The 16873-nt window shown below is 44.9% G+C and overlaps 1 protein-coding gene across 5 annotated transcripts in view; it reads left to right on the top strand.

Moving 5' to 3' along the window:
* The window catches only part of LOC121288851 (probable serine/threonine-protein kinase ifkA), a 69554-nt gene that overhangs the window by 25299 nt on the left and 27382 nt on the right, over positions 1-16873 (top strand). For 4 of the 5 annotated variants that reach the window (XM_041207636.1, XM_041207637.1, XM_041207639.1 and 1 more), the window contains 9 exons: positions 92-180; positions 1923-2021; positions 3426-3503; positions 7395-7640; positions 8299-8383; positions 11622-11743; positions 12819-12868; positions 14151-14304; positions 16040-16138. In XM_041207636.1, coding sequence (XP_041063570.1) covers positions 92-180; positions 1923-2021; positions 3426-3503; positions 7395-7640; positions 8299-8383; positions 11622-11743; positions 12819-12868; positions 14151-14304; positions 16040-16138 — 1022 coding nt within the window. The remainder of the gene's footprint in view (positions 1-91; positions 181-1922; positions 2022-3425; positions 3504-7394; positions 7641-8298; positions 8384-11621; positions 11744-12818; positions 12869-14150; positions 14305-16039; positions 16139-16873) is intronic. The other variant, XM_041207638.1, reaches the window with a different exon arrangement.

Raw genomic sequence — 16873 nt, 5'->3', positions numbered from 1 at the left:
CACACAGTCCTCATATGTCTCACTTGAATGTTTTTCCCACGACCAAGCTCTACTTAATTGCAATCCTTAATGATGTTGCTTTCTTTATTAGACAATGAGAAACTCACAGCAAACATTGGAACATATGGATACCTGGCTCCAGAAGTTAGAACAAGCCATCACAAGACCATCTATGACTCGGTATGTACTTTTTAACTGTATGCTCCATCTACATTGTTTCATTGATGTGTTATGTTGCAAAAGTCACAGGCCAGAATTTTGCCTTTGATGGGTGGGTGGGCCTGACCGACTCAGCGGTGGGTGGGCAGCTGATTGCTGCCACCGAAATGGGCCAATTAAGGCCCGGCCAGTGGGTTAGCGACTCCCGTGGAGAACGGGAATATAGTTGCGGAGGTGGGCGTGCTCAGACTGCCAGTTCCAATGGGGAGCTGGCGGCCTGTATAAAGAGTGGCCAGGCAGCCTGCTAGAGGCAGTGCATCATGGCCACTCGGGGAGAGAGGGAGGCTGCTGTGGTTCCACAGGAATATGAGCAGGAGGGGGGGGGGGTGCAGGCTATAGGAGAGGCCAGCGGGGCGGGGGGTGCCACTGTGCCCCTCGATTCTCCGATGCATGCCTTGCTGTCCTCCTCCAAGAGATTTCCAGCTCTCGGGATGTATTGTATCCGGATGCTGGGAGGGGGAGGGCCCCCATGTCACTAGCCAGGCGTGGGCGGAGGTTGGTGACGCTGTCAGCGCCCATGAGGAAGTGCGGCAAACTGGCACCCAGTGCCACAAGAGATTCAATGATTTGTTGCGCTCTGGAAGGGTGAGTACCGTGTTGGCCTTGGCCATTTGACCCAGAAGATAGCCTTAGCCTTTGACGTGCGGGTAGCCTCCATGTGAATTGCTAACAATCAAACACACAACTTTAAAACACTTTCCACAATTAAAACTTGGTGGAAAACATGAACTGATCCTGAATCCACATATCCGGCCAGTGCATGACTTTTATTTTAAAATCTCCCACCTGTTGAGTCCGTGAGCCGACCCGAGGTTTGCATGGGCCCCTCAAACTCCTAGACAATTGGTGAGTTAAGTGCTTTAATGAGGCCTTTAATTAATGGTGGGCGAGCGTCCCGCTGCTGTGCGTGTCCGCTGACCGAAACATCGCAATGCCACCCGCTGATGTCGGTCCACGCCACCCACACATCAGCCAGAAAATTCTGCCCACAATAGGGACTAAAGTTGAAATCCCTGCCTTCATGTGTCAATTCAAAAAGAAATTCTTAGTTTCGCTTTCTGAGTTCTGCAAAGTTTTGATTGGGTAGGGAGCGGGGTAATTTTAGGCTAACCTGCCTGATAGGAAACTGACATGATTTTATCTGCAACCTGTTTTATGCCCACGCCTGCTTTTCACCCCCTTTATTAGGAGGAATAATCAGGTGGGCTGACAGCTGAGATGATTCCTGCAGTTTCCTGCCAGACGGGTTGGTTTAAAATTGCTGCTGAAGTGTCAAAGTCCTTTTGAAGACTCTGGCCATCACCTTATTTCCTCTGCTCCAGTTGACTGCCTTTTCCTATCATATACCAGAGTGTTTACCTTGTGAACCTTGTAAAACCTGGTAAAAGACAGCACCTCAGACTTGCTCTCCAACAGAAATCTCCCCTCACTGGCCAGCCTAACCTGGGTCCAGAGCTTGCTCTGTATAATTAGTTAGGCCAACATTACTGAATCCGGCAGGGTTTGCCCACACAATCTGGACCAGCACAAGGCCTGTTGCACTCTGACCCTGCGCTTTCACTGCTAGCACTGGGTGACTTGATCCTGTGGAATGGTTTGATCATGTTCTGATGCTTAGTATTGACATTCATGCTACATGAAACCTTAAACCGAAATGACTGAGGGGGATTAATGTGAAGATAATGTGTGCTTCCTACCTGCAGAAGGCTGATATGTACAGTTTTGGGATGGTAATCCTGGACATGCTGTTTCAGTGTACTGCACAAGAGCGCCAGAAATGGAGGGACCAGATTGGACAATGTGTAAGAATTTAACTTCACCCCTAAGTGGTTAAATGATTCTTGTAAACAAAAGATGTTTAATTTTGTTCATCACCTTTGGGAAGACATTGGCTTTCCCTGACACCCTTTGTCCTTTTGTGGATTCAGGATATTTTTTATGGTGCATAATGTACATTTAAAGCCTTCTGATTTTTTTTAAAGGTAAAGCTGTAACAACAAAAGTTGCTATGGTCCATAACTTCCGAGCTCCAGGGCATCGTACCCAGGGGTGGGGGAAGGGGGTACCACAAAGATGCAGTGGGACCCCTCCCCGAAGTCCCCAAGTAAGGATTCCACGGCAATTGCCCAGGAAGTTCAAACTTCTGTTAGGCAATTGTCCTGCACTGGGAAGCATCCGATACTCTGATTTAAATCCCAAACTTCGGATGGTTCCGACTGTTACATCAATAGTTACCCAGAAAATGTTATTAGAATTAAAATCACTTCTAACTTCTGGGAAACTATAGTACTGACACCTCCCAACCCCCCACAGGACTCACCCACACCCCCTAACCCTCTACAGGACCCTCTGACTAACCCCCCACCCCCCATTAAAATTGTGCCACCCCACCCCAACAATGGCCCCACCCCTCCTGAACCCGCATGGGAACCTCCAACTATACCCTCACACCCACCCGGACTGGCCTGTATCGCCCCACCCCGGACAACCCTCACCGACCACCCTCTCCCTGACCACCTGCAACCCCCCCCACCACTGACCACCTCCATTGAACATCCCCTCCACTGACCACCACCCCCATCATGATCACCTGAATTACACCAACTGACCACTTGCCCCACTGACCACCCAACCCCCCCAACTGACCACCCCACCACCGACCACCATCCCCATTGACCACCTGAACCCATCCACTGACCACCTGACCACTCATCCCACTACCACCCCCCACCCATCCTGCCCCACTTACCTTACACGCTTACCTCCCCCCACCGGCTTCTCAAAGTGGCTGAACCTTTAAACCCAGCTGCTTTACAGCAGCTTAGTGCTGTGAAGAAAGGGATGGGGCTTTGCGAGGGGGATCAAGGGGTGCTGGGGGGGGTGGTGTGATTGGGCGGGGAGGGTATTCGTGGGGGGTGGGAGCGGGATAGTCAGGGGGTTCTGTGTAGGCTCAGGTGTTTGGGTTGTCAGGACCCCGATTCGACTGCCCTCAACACAAGGCATCAGGAAACTGCAGCATTGCACCTTTGTCACCTGGTCCAAGTCAGAAGGTCAGGCAAGAAAGGTACAGCTTTATTTCAGGATAAGTAACTAGGAGCAGAGTGGCAATCCGACTATGAAGTTAAAAATATCTTATTATTAAAATTACTGACTTCATTTTTGAAAACAAATGAAAACAAGCTTTTGATGTCTCCGTTATTTTGCAGAATTCTCAATGTTACATACATGAACTTTTTGTCGACAAAACAAAAGCCTTCCTTTTGCGCCCAGAGTTCTTGAGCTTGGTGAGTTACTGAGCCATTTAAGGTTCCGCTTGAGTAACAGGTTCTCTTTAACGTGTGAATGATGCAACTTTGCAGTCTTTCAGTTGAGACATGACACTGCAGACCTGCCTACCATCTCACCTAGATATCAGAGACTGTATTGCACTAGGGGAAGAAGAGTGAGCTGTTCTCATGCTGCCTGATCAACATTTATCCGCAAACAACATTTACAAAATGGTACATTGGAATTAGCAAATTACAGGCCCTTAGCTTAATTTTGGTTATAGGTAAATTGATACAAGGGATCTTAGAGGTACCGTGTGACTGACCACCTTAACAGTGGAGGGTTATCAAAGGCTCTCAACGTAGAAACGTCCTTGGGTGGAATTTTCCACTCCCCCTGGTGACGGGCATGTTTGGCGGTGTGAGTGGACAATGTGATGATAAGGCCAAAAATCAGTTTTAATTTGTCCTGAAACCAGTTTGTGATCGTCTGCTCCGCCCATCGACGATGGGCCACATTTCCCACCGCCACAAGCCTGGAACCTAATTTCAATACTTCAGCATCTTGTTATAAGCATGCTCACTGGAATCATCCCCCCACGCTGGATCATCTGGGCACATTGGCGTATTTCACAACTGTACATAAGCAACATGCATCTGACGAGCTGCACTTTGCTTTGGACTTTGAGGTTCTTTTAGCTAACTGGCCTCGGGCAGCACTGGCTGTCATCAGCGCCAGGCTTCACAGGCAGCACCCCATCACTTTCAGAGGGGGCTCATGGTCAGGTCTCTACCTACCAGACCAGCCATAAAGCAGGGGTGGCTTTTCAATGGCTACAGGGCTAGGGCTTGCTTGGGGAAGGGGGAGAAGTGGCCTCAGGCAATGAAAGAGGCTGCAGGGTGAGGGCTGTATTGGGGAAGGTGGGGAGGGGGGGTATCCCCAGGTGTGTGCGTGTGTGAGGGCACATGCTGATCTTTGCAAGTGGCCTCAAGAAGGTGAGGGCAGAGGAAACATTCTCCAGAGGAGATGAGGCCAGATGAAGATGTGAGGGTATGTGAGAGATATCCCTTGAGTGAGGGAGTGAGTGAGATGCCAGTGAATGTGTGATGGGCTTGTGAGTGTGTGAGTTTAGAGTGCCTTACCCTGGTGGCACGGATGAGATCATCCATCTTCTGTCTGCACTGGATGGCCGACCTCTCTGTGCAGCGTTGGCACTGACCACATCTTCCACCACCTCCCAAGCTGCAGTGATGAGATTGCTGGACCTCCTGCGGTCAGAGTGGGGGCAGAGGACATCATGGTGGGGCCTCCAAAGGCATTTCGGTGATGGGTCACTGAGATCTTCTTGGCTCTCAGGGCCATGTCTTCACTGGAGCAGCCCTGAGCTGCAGCATTGAGAACCGTGTGTACGGCTGTAGTTTAGATGTGGTACCCAGTGTGAGGAAATGGTGAGGTAACAGTGTGACGGGAGAGTCAGAGGCCGCCCACTAGCAAGGCAATGTGTTTCCTGTGGCTGCAGAATTAATGAGGCGGGAAGTGGACGATATGGTGTGAAAACCTGCCATTGTGGCCGGGGGTGGGGGTAAAACCTCGTTTTTCATGCCCACTGCTGTGCTTAGTGCAATTCTGGGACGATTCTGTCTCTTGCCTCACTAACCTGAGAATTTTTTAAAGAATTGCTAGTTTGGTGGATGCAGGTAGCCCAGCTAACATTGTAAGCCTTGATTTTCAATAGGCCTTTGGCAAGATGTGACGTAACAGGTGACTTAGTAAGACTGAGTCACTTTGCTTAGTGGCCATTTGTTGAGTTAGATACGAAATTGGATGAAGGCTCATCAGCAGAAGTTAGTTATTAATTGTAGTGCTTCTGCATGGGGACCAGTTACTTAGGTAGATCCACAAGGATTGGTGCTAAAGCTTCATAATCTGTATTAATGATCTGGAAGACATTGAGGGAACTGTCAGCATGTCTGTAGATGACGCAAAGATTTATATGAGTCTTAGGACTTTAGATGAGTAAAATAGATAACAAGCAGGTCCAGGTCTGATGGGGATATCGACTTGCATCTACAGATGTCACTTAATACTGATAAATGTTGGTGGGATAAACCTAATTTGTATGCACCATGTAGGGGTTGCAAGCTTAGGATTGTTAAGCAGGCAAATAACTTTGGTATTATGGTATCTGAATCTCTGAAACAGGACTGTGAGGCTATTGAAATTGTGAATGTACTACCAGGGGCAATTGTATACAAAACAATGTTTCACTGTTTTCGTAAGCCCATGTTTAGGCCGGATTTAAATACTGCGTCCTGTTTTGTTCTCCTCTCATAGTGGGTGATGCAGAGGGCCCTGGAAAAGATTCAGATAAAAGGCCACTAGATTGATGCGTAGTTTACAAGTCTATAGTTACCACAATACGGTTGGAGAAATTGGGGCTTTTACTTTGGAAAATCATCAACTTTGATTTAGGTTTTTAAAGTAACTAAAGGATACATGCCTAGGCTATTTGAGGTAGCTAAGTTAGGGAGGACCAGAGAATGTCAGTATAGAGTGGAGCAGCACAGAAATGCATTAGATGTCAGGGATGCTTCATTTCATAGAGAGTTGTGGACCTATGGAATAAGTTGCTGGCAGTTTCAACGAGTGTAGAATCCCTACAAACATGCATAAGGAATCTGGGCAAATTCCTGAGTGTGGCCAGCATCACCAATATAGAAGGTGGTTGGGATATTGGGGGGTGGATCTCCCACACCATGGGCAGAAATTTGCCCTTGGCAGGCAGGCTTGGCAGGGCAGATGGGGGCGGCCGGGAAGCTGACCTCCGCCCGCGATCAGCACTGCGCCACGATTTCACGCTAGCGGGTCAGTTAAGGCCAATTTGGTGTGAAACGGGAGCAGCAGCACTGAGCGCTGCCTGTGCAGGCTGAGGGTGCGGGGAGGAGGACGAGCGGGCTGAGCGTGAACTTTGCGCATGCGCGCGAGAGAGTGCGTTTAATCTCTCTGCGGCACAGAGCTGTCTCAGGGAGGTGAAGAGATATCGTAAAAAATAATAAAGACAATAACAATGTGATAAAACTGTCACTCTGTCACATGAGCAGGGACATGTTATGAATGAAAAATTAAAGTTTTTATTTTATTTTTATCTGCTTTTGGAAGCCTCATCCCACCTGTGGATGAGGTTTCCAAAAAAAGTGCAAAGGCCGCTTGGCCTTTTTCGCCTGCCCACCAACCGTTAGATTGGATGGGCAGCGAAAATTTTAATTTAATTGATTACTTACTTAACAGGCCTTTGAATTTTGAAGCGATTAGAAATTATCTTCAGGAGCTCGAAAGGTGCATATTTATATCAATAAAAGCTTGTGGAAGATATTAGATTCATTTGTCAGTTGGTTCTCTGCATGTCTCACCCTCCATCAAGCTTGATGGCTTATCAGAATTGTGTGGGACGGCAGCTAATCTTGGATCATAATCTTGTTGTATGTGCAAGTATAGTCAGTGATAATTTGAAGCGAAACAATTAGGTTTCTTTATTTAACCTGGAATGTACAGTGAAAAGAAAGATCTTGCATTTTTATAAGAGCTTTCCCAACCTCAGGAGGTTCCAAAGCTAATGAAGTACTTTTGAAGTGTAATCAATGTTGGAGTGTAGGAAACGTGGATATTAATTCACACACAGCAAGCTCCCACAAACAGAAAAATGTGATCATGACCGGAAAATCTGTTTCAGTGACATTGAGAGATCAATATTGGACAAGCCACCAGGGAGATCTCTCTTGCTGCTCTTTGAAAGAATGCCATGGTTGTGTGTTGATTTTGAATGGGGTTACCTGATTCCTTGATTTGAGTTGCCGGTGTACTTTGAAGCACAAGTGAAATACCAGTGATAAATATGTTTATCTTTAAAGTTGCAGACATGTCGAGAATTGTTGCAGGATGATCCCCAGAAGAGGCCCAGTGCTGAGGAGATCCTTCACAGCAAGGATATGGGCCTTCTACCTGACGAGAGGAGGAGACTGGAAGAAATACTTAATCAAACACTCTCATCACCAGATAAAGACACACACAGAGAAACCATCAAGTTGATTTTTGAACGTCTTGTTGGAAAAGTTTCTAAGGATCAAGAATCTGCTTACTATCATGCACTTAGTGAGGTACCCTCAGTAACTGAAGCGAGGAATGCTAACAATACAATAGTGAAAAGTGAAGATTTTTTATTTCTTCTTGAATTATAGAAATTACAGTACAGAAGGCGAGCATTTGGCCTGTCATGTTGGAGTTGGTGCTAACTCTTCATCTGTGGCTGTCCAATCCCATTTCGTCCCCTTTGCTTGTAATGCACTTTTATTTTATCCAGTTTAAAGGATGAAAGTCTAAGCAGAACTTGATTGAGAGCTTTAAAATAAAGGTCAGTTCTAACCTACTCGGCCCTCAGGAAACTGACAGAATTGGGTGCAAAGCAGGTTTTGCCTCCAGCCAGCTTTTACTCTCCATTGAAGTCATTATCAGGCGGGGTGTAATCCAGCATTTTGCCTGATCCCATGGATTTCCTGCCTGTCGAATTAGGTTAAAATTACCCCTCACCACTTGAAATTGATGGTAAACCCCGGCTATTGTAATAGCACCTGAGAAAACCCTCAATCTGCACATTAGAACAGATAGAACTGCATGAAATCATAATATTGAGACAGTTCTTTGCAGTGGGTAGATTTTTAATGGGAACAGCAACAGTGAGACTTGCTGTTAGGGTGAAATTGAGAATAGGAATATTTCTGCAGCAAACCACTGATTGTGTCCCATTTCTCACTTCAGATCATGGACCTGGCCTTTACCATGTCATCATCCAGGTCATGGCGAAACGTTGAAAGAGAACTTAGGCGAATATTTCAAAAGCATGGTATGTGGTCTTATACAGTTATTGATCCAGTCAAAATGGCAGCATCTTTGGACAAAGTGTTTGACGATATTTTTTGGGGGGGGGACGGTGGTGGGGGTGTGGGGGGGTCGGTGGGGTTGGGGTGGGGGAGGTGGTTTCAGTGACTTTACATGAAAGTGATTTAACAGTGCATTTAGATGCAATTTCTGTTATCAGATTGTGTAATTGCAAAGAAGGAAAGTTTTACCAAGCACTTATTCTTGAAGACATTGGCCTCTATTTTGTAAGTTTGAGCTGTGGCCTTTCATCCTTGTAGGATCAATAATGAGTAAAGGCAAAGTTTAGTGAATTGTGGTAACTGAGTCTGTCAGTGCTTGCTGTTCCGACTGAATGCTCAGCTCTCTGAAGAAACTATTTCTATCATTTTTAAATGTGTTTCCATCCATTGTTTTATCTCCACCTTTTTAGCCCATTTCGATCCCTTCCCCCCCACCCCACCCCCACTAGGGCTATCTGTACCTTGCTCGTCCTGCTTTCTACCCTTAATGTCACCATCAGCACATTCCTTAGCTAATATCACCACCGTCAACATCCCTTTGTCCTTTTGTCTATGACATCTTTGGCAATCTATCCACCTATCACTGGCCCTCTATCCAGCTCTACCTGTTCCACCCCCCTCTACCAGCTTATATTTCACCTCATTTCTATATTTCCTTAGTTCTGTTGAAGAGTCATACGGACCCGAAACGTTAACTGTGTTCCTCTCCGCAGATGCTGTCAGACCTGCTGAGTTTTTCCAGCTATTTTTGTTTTTGTTTCTGAAAAAACTTGCTGTAAATTAAAAATTAACAGAAAAAGCAGACAGCAAGGATATATTAGTGGGGTAATTAAATACAAAGTGACAACACTGTGCTATAAAACCTTGCTTGGAGCTGATTCGGAATACCATATCCTGGCACTGATTCTCTGGGAAAAGTTCAGAGGAGGACCACCAGATTGATAGCTCGAATACAGGTCCTTAGTTATTACAGTAAGTGGAAATAACTTTAGAAAAGCAAAGACCTTGAGGAGATTTGATGAATCTCTTCAAGATAATGCAAAGATTAGAGTATTGCTGAAAAAGAGATGTTGAAGCTTTTCATCTTGCATTCATCAGGACACTTTGTAAAAATACCAATACAAGGGGAAAATAACATTGTATACAGTATGGGCAGGGGTCTCCCATTGTTGGGTGGGCCTGGGAGTGGCCGCAAAACGATCCACTGCCCACACTTGGGCCCCGACCACGACTTCCCGCTGGCTGGATAATTGACGGCCCGCCAGTGGGAAATGCTCATTGAGAGCATCCAGCGCAGCCGGAGTGGGGGTGGTGGGTGGGTGGGGTGGGGGAGTGCGAGGGCTGGAGTTTACGTAGCTCCCTGAAGGCACAGAGCTGCCTCAGGGAGCTGGAGAATTTTAAATACAAAAACAAAGATTTGAAGCATAAGGGAAACGTCCCCACATGTGACACAGACACATCAAGAGGGACATGCTAAAAATTTTTAAAAATTTATTGTGTTTTTATTCACTGTTAGAAACCTTGTCCCACCTATAGATGAGGTTTCGCAAAAAATGCGTCCGGCCTATTCGCCCGCCTGCCAAACGTAAGGTTGGACGGCAGCAAAATATTCAACATAATTACTCGCTTAAGGGCGTTAATAGGCCTCTTAATTGTCAACGGACGCGCTGCCAACTCTTGTACATGCTCACTGACCGAAATATCGTGCGAACATACGATGATATCTGGACGCTCGCCCAACATCATTGTGCGCTATTTCACATGCCGGGCATGCATCTGCACGCTGAACTGAAAACCCTGGCCTATGTGAAGAGAGTGCCGATTGGTTGGCAAGTGGCGCTGTCATGGAGAATGCACCAAGGATGGTGACTGATAGTTAACTGCTAAGCATTGCTTGAAATTTAAACCAGGCAGCTTTACCCTGATTGGTCAAGGCATTGCCCTGAGGAATGAGTCAGCGAATGGCTGTCACTTATTTTATGTGTGCGTGTGCGCATGTGTGCGTGCGTGACACCGATGCCAATTATTCAAATATGGTCCTGGAGCTAGAATGAGGCGGGGCCATGCTCCCTTCCAAACTGCCGGGTGCTGCTGTCTGCTTGGGATGTTCCATTCACTGTGTTGCAAGCCCCAATCTCCTATCCCTTACCTCCATTTCAAATTAATCTTTCTCACTGCAAATTCACTCACTTCAAGTTGTGCAGCTGAAATTCACAGTGATCACAGTGATTTATGCAGGCAGTTATCAGAGTGGTCCTACTTTGTGAAGCTTGACTGCTTGATAAATGTTTCATATTGATTAAAATAACAAACTCTCAAACTTCATTCAGCTAAGTGAAAAGATTAACAGTACTGGTGCATTCTGCAGGAGTGAGGAGGGTCACCTGCTTGCTATCTATCTTTCACTTAAAAACTGAACAGTAACCCTCCCAGAGAAAAGGTGTGAACTGCATAGATATGCAGGAATCCATGGATATCATCTTTCTGCCTTGTGAAAAACACAGCCAAAAGAGAGCTTGTGTGTTATACTCCTTGTCTCTTCTTGCAATGTAGCTGTCCCAAATAGTTAGCGGTAAACTGAGACATTGTTGACTTATTTAGCCCTATTAATATCTTCTACTTTAAGAAGTTTTAGTATGTTAGTATGTCTACATTTTATCTTACTAATGTTTGCTGTTCAGATCCAAGGTGGGGAAATTGGTCAATTAAGGCAAATCAGCATGTTGCTATGGGAACTTAAGTCCTACATGACACTCACTTGCGAGCAGATGGATTTGATGGACAGGAAAAGACCATCAAGCCTGCCCTACGCTAAAGACCTCAAGAGTGTGGACAACTGGAAAGGCCATTGAATTAATCTGGCTGGACCCAATGTGCAATAAAAATCATATCATGATATCCTTCTATAGATTTTTACTCCAATTACTTACCTAACTCTCTTTTTAACTAACTGATTATAATCAGTCCCCTGATGACCCCCTTGGCAATCCTTCCTTCATCTGCTTAAAGTAGTCATATCTAAATCTGTCTTTTCACCCACTTCAGCAAAGTTTGCAGCTGTTTATTCTGTTGCTATGGATCACCCCGCTATAGTTTTACAATTAGGAACTGTCCGTGTAATCAGTTTGCTTTCTCAGTTGTGCTGTAATGAGCAGTGGTAGTGCTGGTGGTGGAAGTACGTTATATTTTCTTCTGCTCTAGGTGGTGTTCCTGTGGATATTCCCGAGATTATTCCGTTCAGCGTGGGAACATCCTGTCGCTGTGACATCACAACAATGCTGAGCAGTGATGGGTATATTTATGAAATGACCCTAGATCATAAGGTATAGCTGCATAAAATTTAATATTGTGCAATAATATTGCAATACCCTGCATTGAAAGACAGAAGAATTTGCATTTATATAGTGGCTTTCAAGACCTTGGGATGTTCCAAAGTATTTTTCAGCTTGAAGTACTTCTGAAGTGTAGTCACCATTACTCTGCAGGGAACATGGCAGCCAATTTGCCCACAGCAAGCTTTCTACAAACAACATCATGGCCAGAACCTTCCGGTCGGCGTGTGGGGGTGGGCCCCGCTCACTGCTGTGTAAAATGGTGCGCGGTGACGTTGGGCGTGTGTCCCGACATCACCGCGTGTCCTTCAGATCTTGAGTTTGGCGGGCGCGCAGTGGAGTCGGCTGCGCACCTGCCGAACTGTCAAAGGCCTGTTAAGGCCATTTATAAACTAATTAAAATTATTAACTGAGCTGCCCGTCCAACATTAACATTGGCGGGGGGGCTGGCAAAGTGCCCAGGCAGCTTTCGCATTTATCATGAAACCTCATCCACGGGCAGGACGAGGTTTCACGAGGGGTTTATAAATTAAATGATTTTTAAATTAAAGTTCATTGACATGTCCCAGCTCATGTGACACTGTCACATGAGGGGACATGTCTTACATTTTTTTCTTTCTCTTTGTTAAAATTTGTGAAAACCGAACTAATCTCCCTGAGGCAGTTCCGTGCCTCTTCCACACACACGCACAAAAGAGCGCAAGCCCTGACTCAGCCTACTACCCAGCCCCCCACCCCCCCACCCTCCCCTTCACCAACCGCACAGGGAGCGCTGAGCGCTTCCGGGAGCACGTCACACTGGGTGGGCCTTAATTGGCCTGTCCACGTAAAATAGCGGCGCGCCCGCCGGCACCCGCTCCTTCTCAGCCCCCCTGATGGGGAGAAAATCCTCCCCCACGACAATAACCAGATAATCTATTTTTTTAGTGGTGTTAGTTGAAGGATAAATGTTTGGCCAGTGCATTCTGCACTTGACCTGTTCTTGCACAAAGTAATTGGATAAATAGTACAAAATCCTGTTTGGTTACTGTTCTGTTTGACTGTTCACATCTCTCTCTGTTTACAGATACCCTTTGTACGTTTTGTCCATAAAAACAAAATCAGTGAAATTAAAAGGTAATAGGAGGCCATGTGACCATGTTTTGCAAGAGTAGAGTTGCCGTGTGTTATGTTACTCCTTTGAAATAAAATAATGACCAGAAACAAGTGGTTCTGCAAGAAAATTTTACTTTGTTCTTTTTGCAAAATGTGCGTGATTAGATACGTTGGTTACTGCGATGCTAAAAGCTTTTAATTGCCTTTTATTTGCCATCTCGGTCAATTATTGTCCAGATGTTTCAATCAATGAGAAAATGGTCTTGAGGTGGCTGAGGGAGCATTTTGAGTCTGTGCTCTGTGCTAGCTGTCTTACTTTGAGAAGTCCTTACCTTTCCTGCCTTTAGTGGATCTAGTAGTGTCCTCAGTAATGACCAAAGACCCCATTGATGCAGACCCTCATTTTAAAAGGGGCGGGTGGGGATTCAGTGCACTCGAGCTCCCAAGTGGGCGGCACACTAGGAGAGACCAAGGTCATGGACGCTTGGCCAATTTTAATGGAAGGGCTCCATTGGCATAAACTTTACAGGGTCCTGCCCAGGCTCCCTGGTTGGTGGGCAGGAGTGGGATTTTAGCAGCAAGAGGCCGCAGCCAAAGACCCGTGGACCTGAGGACAATTTGGGGGTCCCAAGGCCATCGGAGATAAGGGGAAGCCATAGTTGTGGAGGCTAAAGAACTCCTTACAGGGCCTTGGGGGAGCATTCCCCTGTCTGCTGCTCCACAAGGAGTTCGAACAGAAATATTTTTCAAACACTGATCTTGGCTCCTTGTGGCCAGTTGGCTTTCCCTGCCTGATTGCAGACACTGCAGAGTTACCCCTGATTTCAGTTCAATATCATTTTAATTGTTAACTGGGCCCCTGCCTGCCTTTATTAGGAGCCTTGTTGAAAACCTTATTTGCCATCGTAAAACAGATGGTGGCTGGGAACATGGTGAGTTGCAGCTGGGATTTAACTCCTCTCACAAACCATTCTTGCCCAGCAAGAGGGGTTTAAAATACTAGCCATAATTTGTAGATCAAGGAGTAATCTGGTCCTTATTCCTTCATTTTGGCAATAAAAATGATTGCAGTGAGTTACTTCCCAGATGGATGCTAAAGATAGGGTGGGATTTTCCACACCTGCACGTTGCTGGAATCTTCCAATGGAATTCTGGCTGGGGCGCCGCCTCGCCTGAGATGGAGTCGGAAGATCCCGGCCACACTTGTATGAGAATGCAGATTGCCTTGAAACCTCATTGATGAGAAGAGATAGGTCTGAACTGTGCCACGTCCTAAGCGTGTACTTATCATTTGGTCCTAAAGATACTGCATGAAGAAAAGGTTTCTTCCAAATGGGCTTCCTTACCAAATACACTGCGCGTTTGATATCGTCGATGTGGAGCTGGACTCCATCTTCTCTGTTGCAGAGTTAATTCAAATTGTGTCAGAGATTGTGAACAGATATCCTTCAGCTGGGGTAAGAATGTGATTTGCATATCAATTAATTGGAATTTAGAATTATTCACTGTCCATTGAATATTATTTCATTGTTCCTTCAACATTATTTCACTGTCTACTGCTTTCGTATTGTGTGGGCATTTTGGATAAATTACTTGGATTAACAAACTTTCCATCTGCCCTAGATTTTCTAGTAGTCCTCTGTTCATTATGCTATTTTCTGCTTGTCCGTTCTGACATCATTAAAAGAACTGTGCATCATGATATATGTCTTTATATGATGTATAACAAAGCAGTGCCGAATGCCATCTTCCATTGGCAGCCCGCACTTAAGGCAAATCAGTATCGTGAGGTCAAGTCTAAAGTGGTGAAATGCCATGCCTCTGCGAAAGCAATACTGAAAGGTCATCAATGACGAGATGCTATCTTGCTGCTGTGATAATTTCCTGCTGATATAATTCTTCAACTCTATAGAGGGTGTGAAGCACCAGACAAAAGCTGTTAAACTAGTTCAACAAACCTTGGAGCTGGGAGATTGGACTTGCTTTGTACAATATCAGTAGCAAAGATATCAATGTGTTTATTGTACAATTACAAATGGTGAAATGTCATACAGTGCGTTTGATGGCTTTACTGAAACACAGAACAAAGGAACTTCACACAAACATGTGCATTAGCTATACGTACAGCATTATTTCAACTCCATATAGTGGGAAATTGTTTCCAAATATAATTTTGAGTTTGCCTGGTCATGTACAGTTTGTTGTGACATGGAAAATATTTACTTTGTATACGGAGAGAATTCCAGAGATTTGTGGTTGATTCTACCACACTATCGATGTCTAGTTCCAGCCGCTGGAATGTAACTTCACTAATGTGGACTGCCAACCTTTGTCTGAAATGTAACAAGTGTTGCAGCACTTTGGAGGGAAATGATTGCCAAGAAGCACAGCTTCTATCTGGCTGAAACTGTTCTGATGATAGCCAACTGCTCAGTGATGTAGGGATCCGAAATTGTTTGCCAGCCCATATTCAGCTACCACTGGAAGCATTATGAAGTTAAACCATTAAATGTTAAATCACCAGCAGGAAAAAGTAAACTCCACAGCCTTTCATATGCCTTTACTTGGGAAACATTCAAAATGGTAAAAAATAAACACACACACCAAATCATGAAATCACACAAACACTATAAGAAACCACTTGGTCCATTATACCTTTCCAATTAATTGAGTAATGCATTACACTTTAGGTCAAATAGTCCAAAGAGATTTGCATTTGACTTCTGTGTGCCAATTTAATGCATTCTAATGAGAGAAAACAGTAATAGATGTATGATGGCTGGAATACAAAGGATTTATCTTATGTTACTGTTATATAAAGCACTGGTTAAACTCATTTAATGCATTGATTTCTGTGCACTGCACCTCAGGAAGGATATATTGGCCTTGGAGGGGTGCAGTGTGCATTCACCAGAATGATTCCAGGGCTAAAAGGTATTTATTATAGATTAGGCCTGCATTCCCTTGAGTTTGAAAGATGAATTGAGCTGTTTAAGATGATTAAGTGAGTTAATACAGTCGACAGGAGGAAACTGTTTCCTCCGGTGGAAGAATCAAGAAAAAGGAAATACAAAATATAAAAACGAGGTACTTTAAATGCCTTTAATATTTTACCTGAGACATTCTAAGGCTATACTTTTATCTTTTTCATAACCAGAGTTATAATCTCTAATATATTTTTTATCTTAACAGAAACGATACAGGAACCTGATTGTTAGTCACACACTGTTAGAAGAAACTCTCTTCGCAAATGGAAATCCAGAATGTGGCTCAAAGGATCACTGTGCAAAGGTAGTTTTTTTAATATTTGAACATGATATTGGGAATAATCTAATCCACTAAGGCCCTCGAGTCTGTTCCACCATTCAATTAGATAATGGTCGATCTGTGCCTCGGCTACATCTAGCCGCTATTGTTCTATATCCCTTGGTAACCTTACTTAATAAAAATCCATCAATCAGTCTTGAAAATTTCAATTGACCCAGTGTCGTGTGGGGAGCAATTTCCAGACTTGCTATACCCTTTGTGTGAAAAAAGTGCTTCCTGATTTCGCTCCAGATTGGCCTAACTCTGATTTTAAGATGATGGCCTCTTGTTCTGGACTTTGGCACCAGGATACTTCCCCCATGTGCTACATCGCAAGGTCTTTAGGATTCTGTGGCGTATCAAGGCCAGTTCCAAGCCTCTGCAACTCTGCAGCATATTTGAACATGGTTGAATGACTTCTCGTTCCTCATATGTCACATATTTTTAAGAATGATAGTTAATCAGAGATAATGGAAAGGCTTTTCTTTGAGAATCGCTGTGACCTTCCTCCCCAGCCCCACACGCGTGCCAGTCTGAAACCAGCTGCTCGGAGGTGGGCAAGGGTGGTCTGATATAGACCATTCCTTCCTCTTTCAACAGCCCTTCATCAGGACTGTTTAGAACTATGTAGCTAATACATCAGCATTGACATTTTATACCGGACATAAAATTGACTTCAATCTGTGCATTGACACAACTTTTCTCTTGTGTTAATTCCAT

This window comes from Carcharodon carcharias, chromosome 16 (assembly GCF_017639515.1).
Source record: "Carcharodon carcharias isolate sCarCar2 chromosome 16, sCarCar2.pri, whole genome shotgun sequence".
Taxonomy (NCBI): domain Eukaryota; kingdom Metazoa; phylum Chordata; class Chondrichthyes; order Lamniformes; family Lamnidae; genus Carcharodon; species Carcharodon carcharias.
This window is presented reverse-complemented; position numbering and strand designations above follow the sequence as displayed.